Genomic DNA, 27180 nt, shown 5'->3' with positions numbered 1-27180 from the left:
TGGCCTCGTGGCTGCGGTGGTAATTGGGCCGCCCAGGCCGACTTCTGCTTCCTGAGTGGTTGGAGTGCGGAGGCTCACTTTGACAAAGACCATCCTCTTCCGCCGTCTGCTCTCCGCGCGTGCGCGGTAGGCCCCATGCGCCACACACGAATCCCGCGGCCGCTGGCTCCTCCCTGCGCAACCGATTGGCCGCAGGAGACCTCTCCGCCTCTGCCGACTTCTCCCTTTCGATTGGCTGAGCGGGGCCCTTTTTGTTATGTTATTGGGTAGCTTACATGGCAGTCAAACCCGATTCTTAGGCGCGCGTTTATAGTCCGTCGGGGGCGGGCCGGCCGCCCGTTGCTCCCTTTCCATTGGTAAGCCGGGGTGTCAGTCAAGTGGGAACGGATCGGCGCGAAAGGCGTCCCGGCCGCAGGGCTGTCAGGCCTTAAAGGGAAATGCACTAGCGCGGGGCGCCCTGGCCGACATGGCGGCGGCTTGCAACCATCAGTTTACGGTGAGGCTTGGTGGCTGGCTCTGAGAGGGTGGCGGATCGCGGCTGCAGGGGCTCGCTTGCGGTTAACCTGCCGTTAGATAAGGGCCGGTGGAGGCTCTGTACGGCTCTGCTCGGCCGCGCCTCGGCCTGCCGGCAGCTGCATGGGAGGCGCGGTGCGGGGCAGGGTGGGCAGCCCGGGCGCCGGGTATTGGGCGAGAATGAGGCCGCGGCGGGCTCTGGGGCAGCGGGCAGGCAGCGCAGAGCTGGCAGCCTGCCCTCCCGCCGGCGGACGGTGACATCTGTCTTGTCTTTTGAACGCAATACGGACATCAAAGGCCGTCACAAACGTACAGAAGAGAAGGCGCTGCTGTTCAAACCGGCGCTGTTGCGGTCCTCGTGGAGGTGTTTGTGAGCGAACAGGAGCAAAAAGTTGTAATTCCGTTTATTTTCGGAAATTACCTAGGGTCGTGACCTCGAAATCGCCTTTTCCAAAGCCAGACGAGGCTCACGTAAACGTGTGATTGTGCGATTAACGGGGCGGTTGGGCACAAGCCCTTGCTTCCCACTGGGGAGCTCGGAATGGCTTTAGCCGCCAGGTCTTTCCATCTGTACGTTGAAAATCGTAGAATGGAATCATAGAATAGAATCATAGAATCAATAAGGTTGGAAAAGACCTCAGAGATCATCAAGTCCAACCTATCACCCAACACCTCAGGACTAACTAAACCATGGCTTCAAGTGCCACCTCCAGTCCCCTCTTGAACACCGACAGGGATGGTGACTCCAGCACCTCCCTGGGCAGCACATTCCAATGGCCAATCTCCCTTTCTATGAAGAACTTCTTCCTAACAACCAGTCTAAACCTCCCCTGGCACAGCTTGAGACTGTGTCCTCTTGTTCTGGTGCTGGTTGCCTGGGAGAAGAGACCAACCTCTGCCTGTCTACAACCTCCCTTCAGGTAGTTGGAGAGAGCAATGAGGTCTCCCCTGAGCCTCCTCTTCTCCAGGCTAAGCAACCCCAGCTCCCTCAGCCTCTCCTCACAGGGCTGTGCTCAAGACCCCTCCCCAGCCTCATTGCCCTTCTCTGGACATGTTGAAGTGTCTCAATGACGAGTCCAGAGAAGAGCAACAAAGTTGGTGAGGGGTTTGGAACACAAGTCCTATGAGGAAAGACTGAGGGAGCTGAGGTTGCTCAGCCTGGAGAAGAGGAGGCTCAGGGGTGACCTTATTACTCTCTACAACTACCTGAAGGGAGGTTGTAGACAGGCAGAGGTTGGTCTCTTCTCCCAGGCAGCCAGCACCAGAACAAGAGGACACAGTCTCAGGCTGCGTCAGGGGAGGTTTAGGTTGGATGTTAGGAAGAAGTTCTATACAGAGAGAGTGATTGCCCATTGGAATGGGCTGCCTGGGGAGGTGGTGGAGTCACCATCATTGGAGGTGTTCAGGAGGAGACTTGCTGGGGTGCTTGGTGCCATGGGTTAGCTGTTTGGGTGGGTTGGATTGGTTGATGGGTTGGACACGATGATCTTGAAGGTCTCTTCCAACCTGGTTTGGTTTATTCTAAATAAAGGTTTATTCTAAATAAAGGTTTATTCTAAATGCCCTTCTTAAATTGAGGGGCCCAGAACTGGACCCAGCAAATGTTGCCATAAACTGAGGGTTAACTTTACACCTGTATCCTTAGGGGGGTGTGTGTGAGCACCTGGCAGATCTGGAGGCAGTGTGTAGGGGGTTGCTTGCAGGGGACTGGAATGCCCTCATTCATGTTCCGGTCAGGCTGCTGAGTGGAGAGAAGCTGGTGACAGGTGACAAAGAAATGGAGGCTGCTGGGCTGCAGTACACATGGCAGGCTCTGCTGGAGGCTGTTTGCCTCCACCAGCTTGTTGCCTGAAACAGAAGCTTGCAGTAGGGCTGCTTCGTGGATGTTTTGGCTTGTTATTCTAGATCACTGAAGTCACTTGGCTTTTTAGCTGGTTTTTGGCTTTTTTGTTGTTTTTTTTGTGGGGGGGGAGCAGCTCTGTCTTACCCATAATGGAGAAGCAGAGATGGTGAAAACAATGCAGCATAATGGTGTGTGAGAGGTGTATGGTGAGGGCTCATGGTTTGGGATTTCAGTGGCTGCATGGTGAGCACTCAGCTTGGTGCTCTTTGTTGTATATCTCATCCTCTGTAGCATGATCCCCACATATACACCTGGACCTGCAAGAGTGGTGACAGAGTAATTTGAGTCCTTTATCCTTCCTCAAGCTGTGCCAGGGGAGGTTTTAGGCTGGATGTTAGGAAGAAGTTCTTCCCAGAAAGAGAGATTGGCCATTGGAATGTGCTGCCCAGGGAGGTGGTGGAGTCACCATCACTGGAGGTGTTTAAGAAGAGACTGGATGGGGCACTTGGTGCCATGATTTAGTTGATCAGATGGTGTTGGGTGATAGGTTGGACTTGATCTCAAAGGTCTTTTCCAACCTGGATCATTCCCTTCCCTTCCCTTCCCTTCCCTTCCCTTCCCTTCCCTTCCCTTCCCTTCCCTTCCCTTCCCTTCCCTTCCCTTCCCTTCCCTTCCCTTCCCTTCCCTTCCCTTCCCTTCCCTTCCCTTCCCTTCCCTTCCCTTCCCTTCCCTTCCCTTCCCTTCCCTTCCCTTCCCTTCCCTTCCCTTCCCTTCCCTTCCCTTCCCTTCCCTTCCCTTCCCTCCCATCCCATCCCATTCCTTACTGCCATTTTATTCCAGCATGCAGAGAAGGGTATCAGCAAATTGGTTTTAGTCTTAAGCAGATGAATGTAGCCTGATTAATGAATTCAGTTAGTAAACCCAAACTTTCATGGAAAAACAACCTGCCCCCTGAAGACTTTGTATGTCTTGGAGGGGGGTGGGTGGTGAGGTGAACTTTATACACTTCCTGAACTTCCAAAAGAGTTGCTGAGTTGCTTTTAATACATCTGGCACACTACAGAAGCATAGCAGCAGAAACACCACAGAAAATCCTGTAGTGTGCCAGCAGTTAAATTCCACACCCCCAGAGCCCCCTTTCAGTGTAATGGCTTGGCTGTGAACTTCTTGGTGTTGGCTTTTAGCTAGAGATACCAGTTAAATTTAGAGTGCTCCTGGCTCAGTCTGTATCAGGGAGGCACAGACAGCACTTGTTTTGACCTCTGGGTGATAGGGACTGTGCTTCTTTCCCCACTCCCAGCACTGCAGTACTGAGGGCAGGATGCTCATTGGGATTGTCCCTCCAGAAAGGCTAGTTTGGAAGTTTCAATGACTGGATACTTGGATATACTCTCAGTGTTTGTTGTTGGGTTTTCTTTCCCCAGTTCCCTACATATTCTTTCCCTATTTAGATCATTACCAAGCATCTTTTTCTTTTTCCCCTCCAATTCTGTGTTCTGAGCACCCATAGAAGAGCTTGCAACACACCTCTCTAATTTAGTTCCTTTTCCCCAGTGCCAGAGGTGCTGACCTGCTGCCTTGATGCTTCATTCCTGCCTAACAACTTTTCTGCAGTTTTCTGTTGGTCTGCTCCCACAGTTTGTTTATAAGTCAGTATTCTATTTACTGTCCAGAGACCTAGCCGAATTCTGAATGATGAGAAGGACATAAGAGTTACTAAAGGATTTAGAATAGAATAGAATAAACCAAACCAGGTTGGAAGAGACCTTCAAGATCATTGTGTCCAACCCATCAACCAATCCAACCCACCTAAACAACTAACCCATGGCACCAAGCACCCCATCAAGTCTCCTCCTGAACATCTCCAATGATGGTGACTCCACCACCTCCCTGGGCAGCACATTCCAATGGCCAATCTCTCTTTCTGTGTAGAACTTCTTCCTAACATCCAGCCTAAATGGTGCAGCTTGAGACTGTGTCCTCTTGTTCTGGTGCTGGCTGCCTGGGAGAAGAGACCAACCCCCACCTGGCTACAACCTCCCTTCAGGTAGTTGTAGACAGCAAGAAGGTCTCCCCTAAGCCTCCTCTTCTCCAGGCTAAGCAACCCCAGCTCCCTCAGCCTCTCCTCACAGGGCTGTGCTCCAAACCCCTCCCCAGCTTTGTTGCCCTTCTCTGGACACATTCCACCACCTCAACATCTTTCCTAACCTGAGGGGCCCAGAACTGGACACAATACTCCAGGTGGGGTCTCAAGAGAGCGCTGTAGAGGAGAGGAATCCCCTCTTGACATGCTGGCCACACCTCTCTTGATGCAACCCAGGGTATGGCTGGCTTTTTCCACTGAGTTTAGTCTTTGGGAGCTTCAGGATGTCACTGCACACTAGTGGTGTGTTACAGTGTCACTGCTCTGTGTTTTTGATGTGTCCTTTTGCTTGCTTGTGTGGACAGGTGATACACAGTGGTAGCAGCAATGGATTTGGGAAGGTAATGCCCTTGGACCTGTGAAGGTTAAATGCACTCAGCTTGCTACCATTACGTAATGCTGGTGCCCTTAGTGAGACTGCTAAGCTTCTTCCTTGACTGTTATGAGGCTTTAGTGTGACTTAAGGAAGGAAAGACTGTAGGGAGCACCCAGAATGAGGGGAGATGATCTGGTCAGCAAATGTGGCCTGGCTGAGGTTCAGGACAAATATCACAGTATCACCAAGGTTGGAAGAGACCTCAAAGATCATCGAGTCCAACCCCTCACCACAGACCTCATGACTAGACCATGGCACCAAGTGCCACAATCTCCTCTTGAACACCTCCAGGGATGGTGACTCCACCACCTCCCTGGGCAGCACATTCCAATGGCTAACAACTCTCTCAGTGAAGAACTTCCTCCTCACCTTGAGTCTAAACTTCCCCTGGCACAGCTTGAGACTGTGTCCTCTTGTTCTGGTGCTGGTTGCCTGGGAGAAGAGACTATGCAGCTGGGAGGTTGAGGTGAAGAGAGAGCACATCCCCTGCCCCATCTGCAGTCAGTGAGCTGTTGTGTTAGATGAGTGGATGTAGAACTGTGGTTCTGGGTGTGCTTTATCAGGTTTGGCCACCTCAGCACAGTGTCTTGTGTGCAGTAAGTCTAATCAGCAGTTAAGGGGGTGGCTGTTTTCCAGCCAGTTCTGTGTTACCTTCTCACAGTGAGCAAGAGACAGTGTGAGTTGGAAGCAAAAACAGAAATTGGAAACTAGTATGGAAAAGATACTTGCTTCCTGGTGCTGTTATTAGCTGGGGAGACTCGGGTGTAAAAATGATACAGCATATGCATGGCTTTGCCAAGGGCAAATCCTGCCTGACCAACCTGGTGGCCTTCTATGAGCAGGTGATGAAATTAATAGCTGAGGGGAGAGCAACTGATGTCATTTGCCTGGAGCTGAGAAAAGCCTTTGACACTGTCCCACACCACATCCTGGTCTCCAAGCTGGTGACACATGGGTGTGATGGGTGACCACTAGATGGATAAGGAACTGGCTTGATGGCCGCACCCAAAGAGTGGCTGTCAATGGCTCCATGTCCCAGTGGAGGCCAGGGACAAGCGGAGTCCCTCAGGGATCAGTCCTGGGACCAGGCTTGTTCAACATCTTTGTGGGTGCCATGGGCAGTGGCATTGAGTGCACCCTCAGCAAGTTTGCTGATGACACCAAGCTGTGTGGTGCAGCAGACAGGCTGGAGGGAAGGGAGGCCATCCAGAGGGACCTTGACAGGCTGGAGAGGTGGGCACAAGCCAACCTCAGGAGGTTCAACAAGACCAAGGGCAGGGTCCTGCATCTGGGTCAAGGCAATCCCAGGCACAAACACAGGCTGGGCAGTGACTGGCTGGAAAGCAGCCCTGAGGAGAGAGACTTGGGGGTGCTGGTGGAGGAGAAGCTCAACAGGAGCTCTCAGTGTGCACTTGCAGCCTGCAAAGCCAATCAGATCCTGGGCTGCATCAGGAGAAGTGTGGCCAGCAGGGCAAGGGAGGTGATCCTCCACCTCTACTCAGCTCTGCTGAGACCCCACCTGGAGTACTGCCTCCAGTTCTGGAGCCCCTATTGCAAGAGGGATGTGGAGGTGCTGGAAGGTGTCCAGAGGAGGGCCACGAGGATGATCAGAGGGCTGGAGCACCTCTCCTATGAGGACAGACTGAAGGAGTTGGGGCTGTTCAGTCTGGAGAAGAGAAGGCTCCCAGGTGACCTCATTGTGGCTTTCCAGTATCTGAAGGGGGCCTACAGGAAGGCTGGGGAGGGACTGCTCAGGATCTCAGGTAGTGATAGGACTAGGGGGAATGGAATGAAGCTGGAGGTGGGGAGATTCAGGCTGGAGGTGAGGAGGAAGTTCTTCCCCATGAGAGTGGTGAAGCCCTGGAATGGGTTGTCCAGGGAGGTGGTTGAGGCCCTGTCCCTGGAGGTGTCTAAGCCCAGGCTGGCTGAGGCTCTGGCCAGGCTGATCTAGTGTGGGGTGTCCCTGCCCATGGCAGGGGGTTGGAACTAGATGATCCTTGTGGTCCCTTCCAACCCTGACTGATACTATGATAGTATGATAAGGCTGAAAGGAAGGAAATGCAGCTTTTGAGGTAGGACAGCTCCCTGCAGCCACACTTCTGCAACTCATTTAATTGGATTCTAATGTCTTCTGTTGTCGTTGTGACAGAGAAACAAATGTGCTGAATAACAGCTTTGTTCTGTTTTCAGGAGGATCTGCAGAACACTCAGAACTCTGCATCAGCTGCAGATGAACTCTCTGCAACGTCATATAAGGAGTACCCAAAGTACAAGCCCTTCATTAACGCCGATTTGCTGCGCTCCCCACAGAAGCCAGTCATTCCCTATCCTGAAAGCAACAGCAGAGGTGAGAGTTCAGCAGTTGCCTGCTTACCTGTTGCCCACTTGTGGAGAAATACTGTATGTCCACATCTACAAAGGTTGCAGTCTTCTTGTCCTTTTATCACATCTCAGTACGTGCAGGTCAGCTGTTCTGTGGGTCCTTTACACTTCTCTTTGTGAAGGTGGTTGATAGGTTGGACTCGATGATCTTTTCCAACCTATTCCATTCCATTGCATTCTATTCTATTCCATTCCATTCCATTCCATTCCATTCCATTCCATTCCAGACCTGATGAAAAACATCATCTTGCAGCAGGAGACAGGTGTTCCTTTGCACTAGTAGATAGCTGGAAGCTGGAGGTGTTCAGGAGGAGACTTGCTGGGGTGCTTGGTGCCATGGGTTAGTTGTTTAGGTGGGTTGGATTGGTTGATGGGTTGGACGTGATGATCTTGAAGGTCTCTTCCAACCTGGTCTATTCTATGTATTCTATGTAACCTCCAGTGATGGTGACTCCACCACCTCCCTGGGCAGCACATTCCAATGGCCAATCTCTCTTTCTGGGAAGAGCTTCTTCCTAACATCCAGCCTAAACCTCCCCTGGTGCAGCTTGAGACTGAAGCTGGCTGAGAATGTTATGGAATTGTCCACAAGTGATTTCTTTGGTCCTTCTTTGGTGCTCCTTGCTCTTTCCTATTATGAGTTCACAGCTGTATTTGAAAGAAGGTGCCTTTAGTCCCCAGAATGGTTTGGAGGAAAGGAAGAGGTTTGGTCCTGTTAAAAAAAGAACACCTCTCATGGACAAGGGGGTGGAGAGAAGATTTCTTGTATCAGTGAAGACTTAGAGGCTACAAAAAAGAGTGAACTGAGAGCCCAACACACCAAAGAAGAGAGAGAATTTTACTCCCATTATTCCTTGTTTCTAGGCTTTTCCTTCTCCCTCCTTTCCCACTCTGGTCCTGCTGTTCCTCTCCTGATCAACAGCTTGATCTTGCCTGACATGAACAAAATTAACTCTTGATTAGTTTTCTGTTGTAGTGGATTGGCTTGTCATTCAGTGAGGTATTCTCCAGGGCTGCCTGCTGGGCAGGGAAGAGCTTCCTTCTGAATGCTCCTGATGCAGGAGGGGGTTTGTAGGTTGTGTTGCATTAGTGATAAAATCTCAGCTTCCCAGGCTTTCACTTGGCAACTTTTTCAAGCAGGGAGCCTGCCAACTTTGAAAGAAATGTCTTTATTTTCAACAAGTGTTTTAGTAAAGATGAGCACACACTGCAAATAAATCCAGCAGCCAGCTGATCCAATCTCTTGCTCCCTTTCAACAATGCAGAAATCTCCTAGAGTGTTTACTTTCAGAAATGTAGTTGTAGTTGTAGAGGGCAGTGAGGTCTCCCCTGAGCCTCCTCTTCTCCAGGCTAAACAACCCCAGCTCCCTCAGCCTCTCCTCACAGGGCTGTGCTCAAGGCCTCTCCCCAGCCTTGTTGCCCTTCTCTGGACACGTTCAAGTGTCTCAATGTCCTTCCTAAACTGAGTGGCCCAGAACTGGACACAGGACTCAAGGTGTGGCCTAACCAGTGCAGTGTACAGGGGCAGAATGACCTCCCTGCTCCTGCTGGCCACACTATTCCTAATGCAGGCCAGGATGCCATTGGCCTTCTTGGCCACCTGGGCACACTGCTGGCTCATGTTTAGGTGGTTGTCAATCAGCACCCCTAATGAGTGCTATTAGGACTGCTTTGCTTTTTGTGGTGATGAACAGGAGGTTTTGTTGAGTGATTCCTAAAGCAGGGAGTGGAACAGAAAAGGGAGAAGTTGGTCAGTACAAAGGAGATGCCTGTCTGGGGAGGGGCATGAGTGGCATAGGAAGTTCCATGTAAACACCAGGAAAATATTTTTCACTGTGAGGGTGACAGAACACTGGAAGAGGCTGCCATGGGGGTTGTGGACTCTGCCTCTCTGGAGATATTCCAGACCAGCCTGGATGCATTCCTGTGTGATCTGGTGTAGGTGATCCTCGCTCTGGCAGGGGGGTTGGACTAGCTAATCTTTCAAGGTCCCTTCCAGCCCCTAACATGCTGTGATGCTGTGCAGAAACAAGAGTGAAAAAGCTTCCACTAAACCCTGGCAGAGCTTTATTCTGCTCTGTGAGTGTTTGCTGGAAGGCTATGTTGGTGTATTTGCTGTGCTCCTAGAGGAATAATATGCACAGAGAACTGCCAGTGTTTTAACTACCTAGCTGTGGCATTGCCTTTCCTTTTGATAAAGAGTCAGAGGCTGTGTGTGCCTACTGAGTCCACAGAATGCCTTGTTCTGGGAAGTGGATGGATCTTTCCAAATGTTCCAGATGAAAGTGTGTACCAAGGGCACCTCTTTGAGACTGGCCTTAGAATCAGTTCTGGTTTAAAGGGAAGCAGGTCGTATTCAACAAGTCCAAGTGCCAGGTGCTGCACTTTGGCTACAGCAATCCCATGCAGAGCTCCAGGCTGGGGTCGGAGTGGCTGAGAGCTCCCAGACAGAGAGGGACCTGGGGGTGCTGATTGACAGCCGCCTGAATATGAGCCAGCAGTGTGCCCAGGCAGCCAAGAAGGCAAATGGCATCCTGGCCTGCATTAGGAATAGTGTGGCCAGCAGGAGCAGGGAAGTCATTGTGCCCCTGGACTCTGCATTGGTGTCAAGGTCCGGAGACACAGTTCTTTTAAATATTCCTGCGTTATCACGATGCAATCACAAGCTGATTTGCATCCAGGATTGGTGGACAGATTCTTTCCACCTTCTTTCCAGTGGCTCTGCTATCACTTTATCTTTGTTGACTCACATAGAGAGAGACAAACTTATTAGACTCTCACAATTGGTTAGGCCACACCTGGAGTCCTGTGTCCAGTTCTGGGCCCTTCAGTTTAAGAACGACATTGAGACACTTGAACATGGCCAGAGAAGGGCAACAAGGCTGGGGAGAGGCCTTGAGCACAGCCCTGTGAGGAGAGGCTGAGGGAGCTGGGGTTGCTTAGCCTGGAGAAGAGGAGGCTCAGGCGTGACCTCATTGCCCTCTACAACTACCTGAGGGGTGGTTGTAGCTGGGAAGGGGTTGGTCTCTTCTCCCAGGCACCCAGCACCAGAACAAGAGGACACAGTCTCAAGCTGTGCCAGGGGAAGTTTAGACTCAAGGTGAGGAGAAAGTTCTTCACAGAGGGAGTCGTTTATCATTGGAATGTGCTGCCCAGGGAGGTGGTGGAGTCACCGTCCCTGGAGGTGTTCAAGAGGGGATTGGATGTGGCACTTGGTGCCATGGTCTAGTCATGAGGTCTGTGGTGACAGGTTGGAATTGATGATCCTCAAGGTCCTTTCCAACCTTAGTGATACTGTGAGACTGTGAGTCTCGGTCCCTGGGGAAGAACACCCTGACTGTCTTGCATAAAACCATTTCAAGCTCAGTATGATCTTGAAGTGGTGATGTAATGGCCCCTAACAGAAGGTGCTTGTTCTGTTGCAGCAATATTTTCTGCTCTGAAGAATCTGCAGGAAAAAATCCATCGACTGGAGCTGGAGCGGCTTCAGGCGGAGGAGAACGTCAAACACCTCAGCAGGGAGACTGCAGGCTACAAGAAAGTGCTGAGTGAGCAAATGCAACACAAGGAGCTCATCAAGACTGAAGTGTCCAAGAAAAATCAAGGTTGCTTGCAGGCTTACCCAGAGCCAGGCTCTTCTCGGCAGTGCCCGGTGCCAGGACAGGGGCAGTGGGGGGAAGCTGAGGCACAGGAAGCCTCACATAAATATGAGGGGAAAAAAGTGCTCCCTGTGAGGGTGGCAGAGCATGCAACAGGCTGCCCAGGGAGGTTGTGGAGCCTCCCTCTCTGGAGATATCCAAAACTCACCTGAATGCATTCCTCTGGAATCTGGTGTAGGTGATCCTGCTCTGGCAGAGGGTTTGGACTGGATGATCTTTCAAGGTGGCTTCCAGCCCCTGGAATGTTGTGATTCTGTGACCCTACAGAACATTCACACAGATGACACTTGAGTATTGTCATTACTTTTTTTTGTCAGTACAGAAAGTGATTTAAATTTACTCTGTTCAGCACTTTTTGAATAGAATGGAATGGAATTAACCAGGCTGGAAAAGACCTTTGAGATCATCCAGTCCAACCTATCACCCAACACCATCTAATCAACTAAACCATGGCACCAAGCACCCCATCCAGTCCCCTCTTAAACACCTCCAGTGATGGTGACTCCACCACCTCCCTGGGCTTCAGTGACATGAAGTTACAAAGAAATGATATTAAAAGCATACTTTTAGGGATTTGCATGCAGACAGCAGTTCATTAGGGCTTACTCTGTGAGTTTCTTTAGATAGAGTAGAGTAGAATAGAATAGAATAGAATAGAATAGAATGGAATGGAATGGAATGGAATGGAATAGAAGAATAGAATAATAGAATAGACCAGGTTGGAAAAGACCTTAGAGATCACCCAGTCCAAGCTATCACCCAGCACCAACTAATCAATAAATCATGGCACCAAGTGCCTCATCCACTCTCCTCTTAAACACCTCCAGTGATGGTGACTCCACCACCTCCCTGGGCAGCACATTCCAATGGCCAATCTCTCTTTCTGGGAAGAACTTCTTCCTAACATCCAGCCTAAACCTCCCCTGGTGCAGCTTGAGACTGTGTCCTCTTGTTCTGGTGCTGGTTGCCTGGGAGAAGAGACCAACCCCCACCTGGCTACAACCTCCCTTCAGGTAGTTGTAGATGGCAATAAGGTCTCCTCTGAGCCTCTTCTTCTCCAGGCTAAGCAACCCCAGCTGCCTCAGCCTCTCCTCACAGGGCTGTGCTCCAAACCCCTCCCCAGCTTTGTTGCCCTTCTCTGGACACCTTCCAGCACCTCAACATCTTTCCTAAACTGAGAGGCCCAGAACTGGACACAGGACTCAAGGTGTGGCCTAACCAGTGCTGAGTCCAGGGGCAGAACAACTTCCCTGCTCCTGCTGGCCATAGTTCATTAGGCTTGATCTGTGAGTTTGACTGGATGCTCTTGTTTCTTTTGGGTCTGTCGCAGCAGTGTAACAGTCCCAGGGTCAGGATGCATGGTTTCACTTTCCTGCCTTCTGTTGCCCCCAGAACTGGCTTCTCAGCTGGCAGCTGCTGAGTCTCGGTGCAGCCTTTTGGAGAAGCAGCTGGACTACATGAGGAGAATGATCCAGCATGCAGAAAACGAGAAGTCCCATCTCTTGGAGAAGCAGGTGTGCTCTCAGGAGTCTCTCAGGGCTCCATGATAAAACTCCTGAGCTGTGTCATGACTTCCTGCAGTTGCTGGGAATTGAATTGCCACGTGTGGCTGTCTGCTTCAGCAGGTCTGTGTGTGCTTAGGTGTGGATGATTCCTGTACCTAAATTCCTTCTAACATGATGTACTTGCATTCCTCTGCCTTTGTGAATCTACCTCTAAGGCAAGACCAGGCTCTGATGTTTGTGAGACTGCTTTGCTTCTGTGTGATTGGCTGACTGCAGCAGCTCATCCTTATCCCTCTGTGCTACATACAGGTGCCCCTGGAAAAAAAAGCCTGCCTTCTGTGTTCCCTCTCTTCAGACCTTTGGGGAGTTTCTTTACTTCTAAGAAGCTGAGGCTGAAATACTGATTGTGTAGCAAACAGGAAAATGTCTGTTCCTCCCCATCAGTGACTTGTGGAAGATGTGCCTGTTATCTGAAGTGAGCTTGATGGAGCACCTACAGCTCTCTGTTCACTGGTCTCTGGGGGCATTCTATTTCAGCCTATTAAATAGCTACTGAAGGAACAAAAAGCCCTAAGCATAAGCAAGCTGTCTGATATCTCACTAATAAAGTTGGGTGGTTTATCACACTGGTTTTGGGGGGAGACACTCCACAGAGTTCTCTCTCAGCTGAGTCTGCTTGAGTGTGAGGTTCACAGTGGTGGAGCAGTGGCAGATTGGCTCCCTCATTGTAGCACTGTCTAAAATTTCACAGAGGAAGCAGCAGCTCCTCTGGGCTGTCTGTGGGCCTCTTCTGTGCTGCCAGGCTTGCTCTGGATGGTCTGGGGGGCTGGGCTGGTGCTTACAATGGTTTTGCTCTCTACTTCTTTCAAGGGTTCGCTGGAGCGAGGTCGACTGCTTGAGCACTCCCATGTGCAGTCCAGACTGGAGAAGCTGGACATGCTGGAGCAAGAGTACAGCAGGCTGACTACCATGCAGTCCATAGCAGAGGTCTGTCACTTGTCCTGGATGCTCTCTGATATGATTCTCTCAGTGAGGGTATTGCATGGAACTCCATTTTCCTTAGAGAACAGGCAAAAATAGTCTGACAAATATCTGTGGGGCTTTAATGGATTTTTGGGGGGTTACTGGCAGCAGCAGCTTCTAGTGCTTGAGCAGAGTGCTTTAAGTAGCCCAGTGCTGGCCTGCAGTGCACTGTTCTCTGCCATGGTAGCTTACATGACAGGCAGTGTGGCTGGGGAGCATCTGTGTTAGGTGTTAGCTACCTCTCTGGCCTCTCTCTCTGTGATGAGCCAGCAATTCCCAGAGAGAGTGATTGGCCCTTGGAATGTGCTGCCCAGGGAGGTGGTGGGGTCACCATCACTGGAGGTGTTCAAAAAGGCATTGGAGGTGGCACTTGAGGTCATGGCTTAGTTAGTCCTGAGGTGTTGGGTGACAGGTTGGACTTGATGATCCCTGAGGTCTTTTCCAACCTTATTGATTCTATGATTAAATGTAGGTGCCAGGTGCAGAAGTAAAGAGAGAGAAATCAGTTACATTTTAAGCATGAGCACTTGGCTGTTGGATTTATAGACAAGCCATCAGCAGAATAAAAATGTCTTCTGAGAATATAGTTACATTCCAGCAGGGTCTGCCACTGATGACACAGTAAAATGCACACTCACTGTGCAGTCTGAGCTGCACACTGCAGCAAAACAGGTAGCCAAGTGAATTCTCCTTCATTCCAGTGTAATAGCTTTGTCCCAGCTTCATGTCCAATGCAGGTCCAATGGAAGATTGGCTTCAGTATTTCCATGTTCAGAATTCTACCACACTTGACAGACTAACAAAGATCCTTGTGAGACTGGGCACATGGAAATCAAGAATTGTGCTTCCACCTTCTGTGAAGGGCAGATGATTATTTTCACTTACCTGGAATATACACCTTGAGTGCTGTGTCCAGTTCTGGGCCCCTCAATTTAAGAAGGACATTGAGACACTTGAACGTGTCCAGAGAAGGGCAACAAGGCTGGGGAGAGGCCTTGAGCACAGCCCTGTGAGGAGAGGCTGAGGGAGCTGGGGTTGCTTAGCCTGGAGAAGAGGAGGCTCAGGGGTGACCTCATTGCCCTCTGCAACTACCTGAGGGGTGGTTGTAGCTGGGAAGGGGTTGGTCTCTTCTCCCAGGCAAGGAGCACCAGAACAAGAGGACACAGTCTCAAGATGTGCCAGGGGAAGTTTAGGCTGGAGGTGAGGAGAAAGTTCTTCATAGAAAGAGAGATTCACCATTGGAATGTGCTGCCCAGGGAGGTGGTGGAGTCACCATCCCTGGAGGTGTTCAAGAGGGGATTAGAGGTGGCACTTGGTGCCATGGTTTAGTTAGTCCTGAGGTGTTGGGTGACAGGTTGGGCTTGATGATCTCTGAGGTCTTTTCCAACCTTCTTGATTCTATGATTAAATTTAGGTGCCAGGTGCAGAAGTCAAGAGAGGAAAATCAGTTAACTTTTAAGCATGAGCACTTGGCTGTTGGATTTATAGACAAGCCATCAGCAATCATTCTGATGCTGAAGTCTTCACTTAGCTGTAGTTTGAACTGACAGACTTTTGCTCAGGCTCATAGTATTGTAGGCTTTGGGTAAAAAAAAGGGAGGGCCCTTGACAGGCTGGAGAGGTGGGCACAAGCCAACACCATGAGGTTCAACAAGACCAAGGGCAGGGTTCTCCATCTGGGTCGAGGCAATCCCAGGCGCAAATCCAGGCTGGGCAGTGACTGGCTGGAAAGCAGCCCTGAGGAGAGAGACTTGGGGGTGCTGGGGGAGGAGAAGCTCAACATGAGCTCTCAGTGTGCACTTGCAGCCTGCAAAGCCAATCAGATCCTGGGCTGCATCAGAAGTGTGGCCAGCAGGGCAAGGGAGGTGATTCTCCCCCTCTACTCAGCTCTGGTCAGACCCTACCTGGAGTACTGCCTCCAGTTCTGGAGCCCCTATTGCAAGAGGGATCTGGAGGTGCTGGAAGGTGTCCAGAGCAGGGCCACGAGAATGATCAGAGGGCTGGAGCACCTCTCCTGTGAGGACAGACTGAAGGAGTTGGGGCTGTTCAGTCTGCAGAAGAGAAGGCTCCCAGGTGACCTAATTGTGGCCTTCCAGTATCTGAAGGGGGCCTACAGGAAGGCTGGGGAGGGACTGCTCAGGATCTCAGGTAGTGATAGGACTAGGGGGAATGGAATGAAGCTGGAGGTGGGGAGATTCAGGCTGGATGTGAGGAGGAGGTTCTTCCCCATGAGAGTGGTGAAGCCCTGGAATGGGTTGTCCAGGGAGGTGGTTGAGGCCCTGTCCCTGGAGGTGTTTAAGCCCAGGCTGGCTGAGGCTCTGGCCAGGCTGATCTAGTGTGGGGTGTCCCTGCCCATGGCAGGGGGGTTGGAACTAGATGATCCTTGTGGTCCCTTCCAACCCTGACTGATACTATGATACTATGATACTATTAGTAATGGTTTTATTTATACTCAACTTTGCCTAGAAAAAAATGAAGGAGCTGGAACAGAAGCTTCAGGAGGAAGAACAGGCGAGGAAACTCGTTCAGGAAAAAGCAGCTGAGGTAAGCAACAGGAAATGTCTTTTGCACTGATGTGCACTGCAGTTAACTCTTCCTTTCCATCAGCTTGTCAACCATTTCTGGTTTTTTCACTGCAGTGTATTTTGCAGCAGCTTCTGCTGAGCTGCAGCCTTTGCTTTCAGAGCTCCTGTGTTGTTAATTTCTTGCTTTGCCATTCTGCTTACTTTCTCTCTGATCATCTGTTAATGTGATCCCAGTAACTTTCCTTTATCCCCTCAATTAAAGCTTCAGACAGGCCTGGAAACCAACAGACTACTGATTCAAGCAGCATCACCATTGCTTTCCCCAAAAGCAAGGAAACCCAGGAAGAAAACGAAGCAGCCAGAGAAGGTAAGATGGGGGAAAGAGAAGGGCAGATACTGAGGAGCTAAATGAGGTTGTGTGCATGCAGCCAGGAAGGCAGGCTGCCTTTTTTGTTAGAAAGCAAAGGGAAAGTTTCCTGTTGTGTCATCTTTGATAAACTTTTCTCTCTTCTCTCCCTCCAGAAATGCTCTGTTAGAAGCCATTTCACCACGCAGCCCCATTACAGACTGTGCCTGGGTGATGTACCCTTTGTAGCTGGGAAGGTGAGCTGCTCACTTCCACAGGTTAACCTTGGTAGCTGCAGCGCCTGTCAGCGGCTTTGGTTGGTGCACTCCTGACACCCAGCGGTCAGGTCATCTAATGTTCTTCCAGTTTGTCTTCAAAAGGCTTGCTGACTCTCAGTAGCTTGCTGACTCTCAGCAGCTTGCTGAACTGGCATTTCCCAAAAGGGCTCCTTGCTATGCTACTAGCTAATGCCCCACAGCAGACTCCTGGCCAGGCTGACAGCCCAGGGCTTGGACAGCAGCACTGTGCTGGGTTAGGAACTGGCTGGAGGGCTGAGCCCAGAGAGTGGTGGTGAATGGTGCCACATCCAGCTGGCAGCCAGGCACTAGTGGTGTGCCCCAGGGATCAGTGCTGGGCCCCATCCTGTTCAATGATCTCAAAGGTCTTTTCCAGCTTGGTTTATTCTATTCCTATTCTCTCCCCTCCCCTCCCCTCCCCTCCCCTCCCCTCCCCTCTCCTCTCCTCTCCGAACCTCTCCGAACCTCTCCAAACCTCTCCTCTCTGAACCTCTCCTCTCCTCTCCTCATCTTCTTCTCCTTATCTAGTGCACAGTGCATAGGCTGCTGGCAATGCCACTTACAAGAAGTGTTTTCCCTTTCATTCCAGTCTACCAGTCCCAGTCACTCAGTTGGTGCCAACGTGCAGCACGTCCTCCACCTGATGAAGCAGCACACCAAAGCTTTGTGTAACAGTCGTGTGGTCAATGATAACCTACTAGCAAAACCCAGCAGTGCTGGCCATCCCACCAGCAAGAGCAGAAAGTCATCCCTGCCCAAAGAATCTTCTTCATCCCAGGAAGAGCTCTCTGAAGTGCTGCTGACTTTACAAGATGAATTTGGGCAGATGAGTGTGTGAGTCTGGCCCATTCTCTGTAGCAGGTTATGGATATGGATGCTTTATAATGTTGCCTTTAGATGTAAAATGGGAAGGTTTTGCCTGAACAAGGAGCTAGTCCTGGGAAGTCTCTAGCATACAATCTCCTTGCTTGGCTGGCTGTGGAGGCTGTCTTTTCTCCTTGCAGTTAGTCTCATGAACACTCTGGACTCCAAACCTGTATTTATGTGCAGCAGTACTGACTTCATAAGGGGTAGGGGAGAAGTGTGGTAACAGCCCCTGGGGCAATGGACAAAGAGTACATTAAATGACAGCTTTACTACTCCTTTTGCTTGTCCTAGTTAACATCAATTGCTCATCTGCTGCACAACTACAGTAGATGGAGATACACAAACCAGTAACAATCAGTATTGAGATCAGGCCCTCAGGGGTTATGAGGTCATTTTGAATGCCTGATTTGAAGTTTGAAGCTACTTAAGTTGTTGAGTCTTAGTGCTGCAGCAGCCTGCCACCAGGATGTGCTGCTGTAATAGTGCTGCTAACCAGCAGACCTTATCATAGAATCATAGAATCAATAAGGTTGGAAAAGACCTCAGAGATCATCAAGTCCAGCCTATCACCCAACACCTCAGGACTCACTAAACCATGGCACCAAGTGCCCCATCCAGTCTCTTCCTAAACACCTCCAGGGATGGTGACTCCACCTCCTCCCTGGGCAGCACATTCCAAAGGCCAAGCTCTCCTTCTGTGAAGAACTTGTTCTTGCTGGCTCATTGTGGCACACTGAACACATCTGGCTGTTGATGCTATGGTGTCCTAGAAGTGTTACTCCTGAGCTGGGTGAACCAGCACTAGAGGCCAGGGGTGTCTGATGCAGGCTTTATTCTGTTTGAATCCCATGCTAGTGATCACCAGCAGCTGTCAAAGCTCGTCCAGCAAGCTCCAACCATTGCAGTGAGGGAAGATCTGGAGAGGGAACTTGAGGCACTGGTGAGAAAGATGGAAGCAAAGGCAGACCAGATCAGCAAAGTCCAGAGGCATCGGCTGCAGGTGAGTTACCTTCAACAGTGTTCAAGGCTGTGCAGAATCTGTCTTGTCTTCTTATTATGTCCTCAGCTAGCAGCAACTGAATAAAGCAGGAGTAACAGTTGGTAGTGCATCAGACCCTTGATGGGAAGGTTGTGAGTTCGAGCCTGCAGTGGGCAGTAGTGTCCTCCCTACTCTAGTCATGAGGTCTGTGGTGACAGGTTGGACTCGATGATCTTTGAGGTCTCTTCCAACCTTAGTGATACTGATCCTAACTGTTGTAGAGCAATAGTGCCTGGCTCTAGCTTGGATGTTCCAAAGTTAGTCTGCCTACCTCTGTCTTTCTGTACCTGTGTTTCTGCAGCAGTATCCTTCCTGTCACCCTTGTGGCCTCTCTTCATCCTCTCCCGGGCAGAGCTTTCACAACTGTCCATATGTTGTCCTTTACTCTCCTGTCATCCCCTGACTCTTCCAACAGCTCTCCTTTCCTTGGAGCAAATGACCTGTTTAAGTTGGGGTTTGCCTTTTGTAAAACCTGGAATATCCATTTCAGCCTAAAGCAAATTTCTGTCTGCTCATTCAAAGCTCTGAAGCCAATTGATTCTCTATTTTCTCTAATCTTCATTCCCTTCAGTGAAGTTCTTCCAAAGAGCTTAACCCCCCTGCCCCCCATGTGATTCATCTGGTTCAGTTCACATGAACCAATACTCACTCATGTGATTTACACACAAAATCCCTGCTGGGAGCCCTGCTGCTGACATCCAGAGCAGGCCTGTGACATTTTCTGTTGCAGGCATCACTTTGTTCACCCTAGTTCCCAGTAGTAATGAGACTCCACTTGCTGAGGCTTCAGACTATCCATTGGCAAAAGCTGTAGGAGGCAGGACTGGGGCAAATTGCTGTGTGGCATAAAAAACCAGAACAGAATAGACCAGGTTGGAAAAGACCTTAGAGATCATCAAGTCCAACCTATCACCCAACAGCATCTAAGCAACTAAACCATGGCACCAAGTGCCTCATCCACTCTCCTCTTAAACACCTCCAGTGATGGTGACTCCACCACCTCCCTGGGCAGCACATTCCAATGGCCAATGTCTCTTTCTATGAAGAACTTCTTCCTAACATCCAACCTGAACCTCCCCTGGTGCAGCTTGAGACTGTGTCCTCTTGTGCTGGTGCTGGTTGCCTGGGAGAAGAGACCAACCCTCACCTGGCTACAATCTCCCTTCAGGTAGTTGTAGAGAGCAAGAAGGTCTCCCCTGAGCCAGGCTGCACAACCCCAGCTCCCTCAGCCTCTCCTCACAGGGCTGTGCTCCAAACCCCTCCCCAGCTTTGTTGCCCTTCTCTGGACACCTTCCAGCAGCTCAACATCTTTCCTAAACTGAGGGGCCCAGAACTGGACACAGGACTCAAGGTGTGGCCTAACCAGTGCTGAGTCCAGGGGCACAATGACTTCCCTGCTCCTGCTGGCCACACTGTTCCTGATGCAGGCCAGAATAAACTAGGAGGAGGGAGCACCACTGCCTGAAGAGAGAGGAACCATAGAAGCCAACTGTTCTGTGGTTGAAGAGATGACTGCTGAGTGCTGAGCCTTACCTGCTGTGGTTTGTAGTGCTGTGTGTGGGTACCAAATCTTCACCTCAGCAGAGTTTTGGTGTACTTTCTGAAGCTACATCCCTGACAGCAACTAGCTTATTCAAGTCACTAGAGGTCTTGAGCACAAGCCCTATGAAGAGAGGCTGAGGGAGCTGGGGGTGTTAAGCCTGGAGAAGAGGAGGCTCAGGGGAGACCTTATTTTTCTCTACAACTACCTGAAGGGAGGTTGTAGGCAGGTGGGGGCTGCTTTCTTCTGCCAGGCAACCAGCACCAGAACAAGAGGACACAGTCTCAAGCTGCACCAGGGGAGGTTTAGGCTCAAGGTGAGGAGAAAGTTCTTCACAGAAAGAGTGACTGGCCATTGGAATGTGCTGCCCAGGGAGGTGGTGGAGTCACCATCCCTGGAGGTGTTCAAGAGAGGACTGGATGTGGCACTTGGTGCCATGGTTTAGTCCTGAGGTGTTGGGTGATAGGTTGGACTTGATGATCTCTGAGGTCTTTTCCAACCTTATTGATTCTATGATTGTATGTAGAAAAAAAGGTTTGGGTGTTTTGGGGTTATTTTTGATCACTGGATGGCAATAGTGACAAACCAGCTTCTTGTCATGTGTCACTGTTTCTACTACAGTTACAATGGAGCTGTTTCCCCACAGTCCCTTTTGAAGGAGATGAATCAAGTAGTTCAGCCTACTGGCTGGAAACAGTGCTAAAGATGCAAATACAGCAATGCTGTGTAGGGGAAATAAAGTGATGGCTACTTGGGGCAACTTGGAAGCATCCATTTGCTTAGGCGAGTGAGGTAAGGGGTGGGGTATTGGAGCTCTTTGGAAGATGTGCCTGATACAAACTGAAAGAAGGTATCACAGTATCACAGTATCGCTAAGGTTGGAAGAGACCTTGAGGATCATTGAGTCCAACCTGTCACCACAGACCTCATGACTAGACCATGGCACCAAGTGCCACATCCAATCCCCTCTTGAACACCTCCAGGGATGGTGACTCCACCACCTCCCTGGGCAGCACATTCCAATGATGAACGACTCGCTCGGTGAAGAACTTCCTCCTCACCTCGAGCCTAAACCTCCCCTGGCGCAGCTTGAGACTGTGTCCTCTTGTTCTGGTGCTGGTTGCCTGGGAGAAGAGACCAACCCCTCCCTGGCTACAACCACCTTTCAGGTAGTTGTAGAGGGCAATGAGGTCACCCCTGAGCCTCCTCTTCTCCAGGCTAAGCAACCCCAGCTCCCTCAGCCTCTCCTCATAGGGCTGTGCTCAAGGCCTCTCCCCAGCCTTGTTGCCCTTCTCTGGACACCTTCAAGTGTCTCAATGTCCTTCTTAAACTGAGGGGCCCAGAACTGGACACAGGACTCAAGGTGTGGCCTAACCAATGCAGAGTCCAGGGGCACAATGACTTCCCTGCTCCTGCTGGCCACACTATTCCTGATGCAGGCCAGGATGCCATTGGCCTTCTTGGCCACCTGGGCACACTGCTGGCTCATGTTTAGGCAGCTGTCAATCAGCACCCTCGGGTCCCTCTCTGTTTGGCAGCTCTCAGCCACTCTGACCCCAGCCTGTAGCTCTGCATGGGGTTGTTGTGGCCAAAGTGCAGCACCTGGCAATTGGACTTGTTGAATGCCATCCCGTTGGACTCTGCACTGCTTAAGGCTTTTCTTGGGGCTTCTCTTTCAGCTAGAGAGACTGAAGCGGGAATGCAAGTCCAGAAAGACTCCTGCCAAACAACTAAAAGACAACAGGTTCCCTGTTAGTGAGGTGAAAGTAACAACTACAGTCACCACCAAAGGGAAGAATGCTGGTCCCATCAAAGTGAAACCTGGAGAGAAGAGTCGGAAGAACCTTCAGCTGCTGCGAGACATGCAGACCATCCAGACCTCGCTGCAGAAGGACGACGTAAGCTGGGAGTACTGACGGGCTGCAGCCCGCTCCAACCCCCTCCTCTTCTGGGTGTGAAGCAGCAGCCATTCTTGATCTGTGAAAGAGACTACTGTATGCTAAGTGCACTTTTGAAATAGGGGCCCTTACTCCTCCCTGCCTGAGTCTGATTGTATGTATTATGGTCTGTCTTAAAACACCTTCCACTTTTAAGGAACCCAGCCCCCAAATCGAAGCCTTGGGTCTCTCCCCGCTCCAGCAGTCCCTCCATTTCAGCATGCCAGGCACTGTAGGTTGCTGTGGGGTGGTGTGTGGAATGGCAGCATGATTTCACCCTGTGGTTGAGCTGTGCAGTGGGAGGCTTCTCAAGATGCTTCATTTGAAAACGATGCTGCAGCCTTACGTCTTGAGGGCTTTCGTCAGCTCAGTTTTGTGTGCAGCTGCACTGAGAGCAAGGGGGCAAAGCCTTTTGCAGGTGTTCTGTGGAGCTTTCCTAGCCCTGCTGCACTGCATTAGTCAGCATTAATGGCAGTGGGGGTGTGAGTGACCAAAAAGAGCAGAACAACTTTTCCACGTTACTTTGCTTTAATGACTGAGCTATTTGCAAGTCTGAAGTGTGGCATTTCTCTGCAGCAATCCTACTTCATGAGAAAGCTACAGGCTAGGGGATAATATCCTGTCTCCTAATTCACAGCTTTAGGTGGTAAAGGAGCAAGACACAGCACAAGTTGTTTTTAAACTGCAAGTGCCTCAATCATGCCATTCAGTCCTGGCATCTTGCTTTTAACTGGAAGCATGTGCTTTGTCCTACCTACTTGGGTCACTCTGCTCTCTGACTTGCACAGCTGAGCAAATGTTATTTATTATGTTAATAATGTAAAGAGCTTCCTATTAATGGGATGTATAGAAGAGCCACACTGCCTGGTTATACAGCTGAGAAATAATAAAGCCAGCTTGCCTGAGTGGATTGTGGGAAAGCTGTGCTTCCTCTGAATTAACTCTGCTCCCTGTGCCCCATCCAGTGTGCTTCTCGTGGTGATGTGACGTCTCCCTGGGCAGGGTGATGTATAGGAGCTGCTAGCAAGGTGCAGGTATGCCAGGGCACTTTGTTGTCCACCCTTGCCTATAGCTGAACAGGAAGGGAACTCCAGAGGTTCAACACAGGCAGAAGGGATTTGAGTTGTAGGATCACCTGTAGGTGATCCTCCTTGCATCCAAGCCACAGAGGGTTTAGCTGCAAGGGAAGTCAGAAGCTGTTGACCAGACCTGGAGCCACCCCCCTTAACATTGTTTACATTAGAGCCAGGGGGGAGAGCAGTTCACCCTGGAGGCTGTGAAAAAGAGCAGCTGAAAGGACACAGTAAGTGCACCTGGGAAGGACAGCTGGGGATCAGCTTGCTCAAAGATGGTTTAATGAACTTCTGCACTACCTCAGGCTGTCCTGATGCAGCTCCTTACTGATAGAGGGCCTAGGCGGGTGAGGGCTGAGAGCATCAAGGAGCAGACTTTGAGCTGCTCCCAAACCATTCCAGTGAATTTCAGCTTAAGATGTGTTGTTACACAGGAAAATGTGACTCCTGCTTTTACAAGGCAGTCACTGTGCCAGTGCACTGGCAGGGCAGAAATGGCTGCTCTTCTCTTTCAGTGGGAAAGCAGTTTTGTAACACTGAGCAGCTGAGCAGGGTGTCTGCATCAGCACTGCTCTGTAGAGGCTTAGAGACACCTGTCCCGAGCTGGGTTCACACTTCTTGTCACTCTGAATGTTAGAGGTTGAACATCAGCATCCTTGGAGATCCCCTGCAGCAGCATGAGAGGTGTGGGTTTGACACACCAGGTTCAGTGCTGGTTTGCATGTCCTGCATGCCCTTTGGAGAGCCACGCAGCTGAAAGCAGGAGCACAGGAACTCTGCCCATTTACCAGCTTTTATTAGTGTTCAGGAAACCAAACAGCCTTCATCCAGAAACAAAATATACACAGGGAGTCAGTTTGCTAGTACAGAATAACGCCAGGAACCATCTTCCACGCTGATTGTACGCAAGAGCAGAGCTGCCCTCCAGCCTTGCAGCAAGTCAGAGTCCTTCGGAAGGGGGTTGTGGGGGTTCTTTGCACCATTGAACAGTTAACACCTCAGGCCATGCAGTGATGATCCTCAGCCTGTTCCTCGTTCTCTCAGAGGTGGCTGGGGACTTCTTTCTAAGTACTGAGACACTGATTGCAGCAGAGCAGGCAGAAATGGTGACTGCAAGGGGAGCTCCTCGTTCCTGCCTGGGAAGGAACATGGCTTTTGAAAGGCAGTTTCTCACGTGCAAATTGGTCCACTCTGGAACTCCCTCAGAAAAGCCTTCTCTAGTGGTGGAAGAGAGGTGGAGTGAAGAAGCATGCTGATGAATTTATTAAACAGATGACCACAGCATGGGATCCTACCATAAAAGAGCAACACAGGAACCCAGACCAAGCGCTGCCCCTCTTCCCGAGCACAGAGGCGAGGAGCAGCCTGGAGTACAGATCCTTGCACATAATACATGACTACCTTTGCTGTTCTCTTCTACAACCCATACTTCTCTGTTTGGAATAGCACTGGGGCAGCTTTGCCAAGTGTGGTTTTTATCTCCACTACTACAATAAAGTTTTGTATTACAATTGAATTTGGACTGCAGTTTAGTGGGGTGATGCTAGTTCTTGAGCTGTGCTATTGAGGAAAAGGACCTAAACATAAGGCTCAGAAACTGGCTAAGCTGTTCAGACTACCAGAATAACCTTAAGCAGCAGTTGCAGTGCAGGCAGAAAGGCTTCTTTGGTTGTTACATGGTTGTTCCATCAGTTACCAGGGAACTGAAATACCTTAAGCACGCCACTAGGGTCCTGCACAGAAGCATTAACGTCACAAATTACGCTTACCCAAGCGAAATGAAATGACTGATCCCTGCAGTTCATGCATGCCCCTTGGTATTCCACTACCTTTCCCCTGATGAGTATGAGGCACTAGAAGGCAGAGGAGCTGCAGAAAGCCTAGGGGAGCCATGCTCTGCTTCCCCTGCAGAAAGAAAGGTGCTTAAGTCGCATCCTGGCACACCCAATGTAAACCGTAAGCGAGACTCTAAGAGTTGCAGAGGTGGAAGTAAACTTTGTCCTACAAAGCCAGGTTGTGTAGGTCGCTCCTCTACCACCGTGTTTTGTCAGCAGAAGCTGCCCTTCCATTAAATAAGGCATCATTTGCATGGCTTCCTCTGATCTAGACCAAAGTGGAGGGGAAAGCAAGAAGGTGTTTCAGCCGCTGTGGCTGCGTGTCTAGGTGCTGGCGAAGGCCGGCAGCAGCGCTGCCACGCAGCCATTCACAGCACAGCGGCTTGTGACTTCACAGCTGCACTCTGGCCTCCTGTGTGAAGAAGGCAGGTTTGATGTCCCCTCTTAGCAAAGGGGACATCTCTCCTCTGCCACAGTCTCTTTTTAAAGCCAAGTGATTTCCAGCACAAGTGAACAAAGAGTGAGCTCTCTAAGTGTTGTTTAGGTGGCAAGTGCAAGGAGCTTGTGTTACAATCTAGCCACTGGAAAGGTTAATTGCATAGGGGGCCTCCTTTGTTTCTTCCTTTGTTTTTGCTTAGGCTTCCTCTAGTGCTACAGTACTAATAAATTACCCTGGAGAGAAATAAATAAATAGGTTGGCATCTCCCAGACACCACACTGGAAAGCCAGAGGGTTTCAGAAAAGCTGCCCTCAGGGAACTGGGAAGGTAGTTGGCAAGGTCAGTCCGGACTACACAACTGTCTGTACAGGAGCCACGCACTGTGCGGGAGAGCCGGCTCGCTCGGAGGAGGAGGTGGAACGGTTGGTGATCTCTCTCTGCAGCTCCTCCACCTTCTTCTGCAGCTCTGCCCGCTTAGCAAGGAGCTCCTTGTAGCGATTGTGGACAGGCTCCTGCAAGAAAGCATGCTGCTGAGTGCTGGGAAACACAGCACAGCTGGCACACAGCTAGGAGGGAAGGAGGCATAGGATAGGATAGGATAGGATAGGATAGGATAGGATAGGATAGGATAGGATAGGATAGGATAGGATAGGATAGGATAGGATAGGATAGGATAGGATAGGATAGGGTAGGATAAGATTAAAACAGAATTTAGAATAGAATAGAATAGAATAGGATAGAATAGAATAGGATAGAATTACTGAGGTTGTAAAAGACCTTTGAGATCACTGAGTCCAACCTATCACCCAACAGCATCTAATCAACTAAACCATGGCACCAAGTGCCCCATCCAGTCTCTTCCTAAACACCTCCAGGGATGGTGACTCCACCACCTCCCCAGGCAGCACATTCCAATGGCCAATCTCTCTGTGAAGAACTTCTTCCTAACATCCAGCCTAAACCTCCTCTGGCACAGCTTGAGGCTGTGTCCTCTTGTTCTGGTGCTGGTTGCCTGGGAGAAGAGACCAACCCCCACCTGGCTACAACCTCCCTTCAGGTAGTTGTAGAGAGCAATAAGGTCTCCCCTGAGCCTCCTTTTCTCCAGGCTAAACAACCCCAGCTCCCTCAGCCTCTCCTCACAGGGCTGTGCTCCAAACCCCTCCCCAGCTTTGTTGCCCTTCTCTGGACATGCTCCAGCAAGTCAACATCTTTCCTAAACTGAGGAGCCCAGAACTGGACACAGGACTCAAGGCTGGACTGTGAAGCATTTGCTGGGTTCCGGTATCTAATGCCCCAGATGTCCTAAGCTCTGTTAACTCTAGTTGGACATTGAGGCAGTCCAAGAGTTTTTACCCCTTATCAAAAAGTGATTGCCGCTTTGGGACCATGTTCAGGTGCCTGTCTCAGGTGCCTGCCCTGGGCAAGCCCTTGCAGTCAGGGTTCATGGGTGGAACAGGGCTGCAGTCAGACTTCTGTGTGCTTCAGGCAGCCAAAGCAAGCACAGGGTTCCTACTGCCAGTAATCTAAAAACAGCCCCAAAGCTCAGATGTAGAATCCTTCCTCCAAAGAAGTCTTTGCTCCTTAGGCAGTTTAGCAAACAAGTCAGAGGGTTTTTCTCCTAGGTGAGAAATTCTCCATACTGCTGAATATCTTCAGCTCCCATAGATTTCACAAAGCAGCAACCCAGCTGAGCACTCAACACCTGCCAGCTGTAGGTGCTGCTCTTTCATTTGCATTGGATTTAAGGCTTTTGAGTTTAGATTTAAGCAGTGACAGCACAAGTTTGGCCATTACTTCTCATGCTTCAAAGGTCTTGAACTCCAAAATCACAGGTCAACC

General features: G+C 50.4%; 2 protein-coding genes across 5 annotated transcripts in view; one reads left to right on the top strand and one right to left on the bottom strand.

Moving 5' to 3' along the window:
• The first annotated feature begins 370 nt into the window (after positions 1-370).
• On the top strand, positions 371-24578 carry CEP57 (centrosomal protein 57). 2 transcript variants are annotated; one of them, XM_068145382.1, is made up of 11 exons: positions 371-496; positions 7066-7222; positions 10683-10862; positions 12309-12430; positions 13292-13408; positions 15911-15988; positions 16232-16336; positions 16492-16572; positions 17201-17445; positions 18334-18478; positions 21737-24578. In XM_068145382.1, the coding sequence occupies exons 1-11, from the start codon at positions 467-469 to the stop codon at positions 21971-21973; spliced, it is 1497 nt and encodes a 498-aa protein (XP_068001483.1). In that variant the 5' UTR covers positions 371-466; the 3' UTR covers positions 21974-24578. The 2 variants fall into 2 exon arrangements, with proteins under 2 accessions (XP_068001483.1, XP_068001492.1); XM_068145391.1 differs by lacking the exon at positions 10683-10862.
• The window catches only part of MTMR2 (myotubularin related protein 2), a 91412-nt gene continuing 88281 nt past the window's right edge, over positions 24050-27180 (bottom strand). For all 3 annotated transcript variants that reach the window (XM_068145347.1, XM_068145357.1, XM_068145367.1), the window contains one exon: positions 24050-25853. In XM_068145347.1, coding sequence (XP_068001448.1) covers positions 25692-25853 — 162 coding nt within the window. In that variant the 3' untranslated portion in view covers positions 24050-25691. The remainder of the gene's footprint in view (positions 25854-27180) is intronic.

This window comes from Melanerpes formicivorus, unplaced genomic scaffold, assembly GCF_026170545.1.
Source record: "Melanerpes formicivorus ecotype bairdi unplaced genomic scaffold, bMelFor1.0.p_v2 SCAF_1, whole genome shotgun sequence".
Classification (NCBI taxonomy): Eukaryota; Metazoa; Chordata; class Aves; order Piciformes; family Picidae; genus Melanerpes; species Melanerpes formicivorus.
This window is presented reverse-complemented; position numbering and strand designations above follow the sequence as displayed.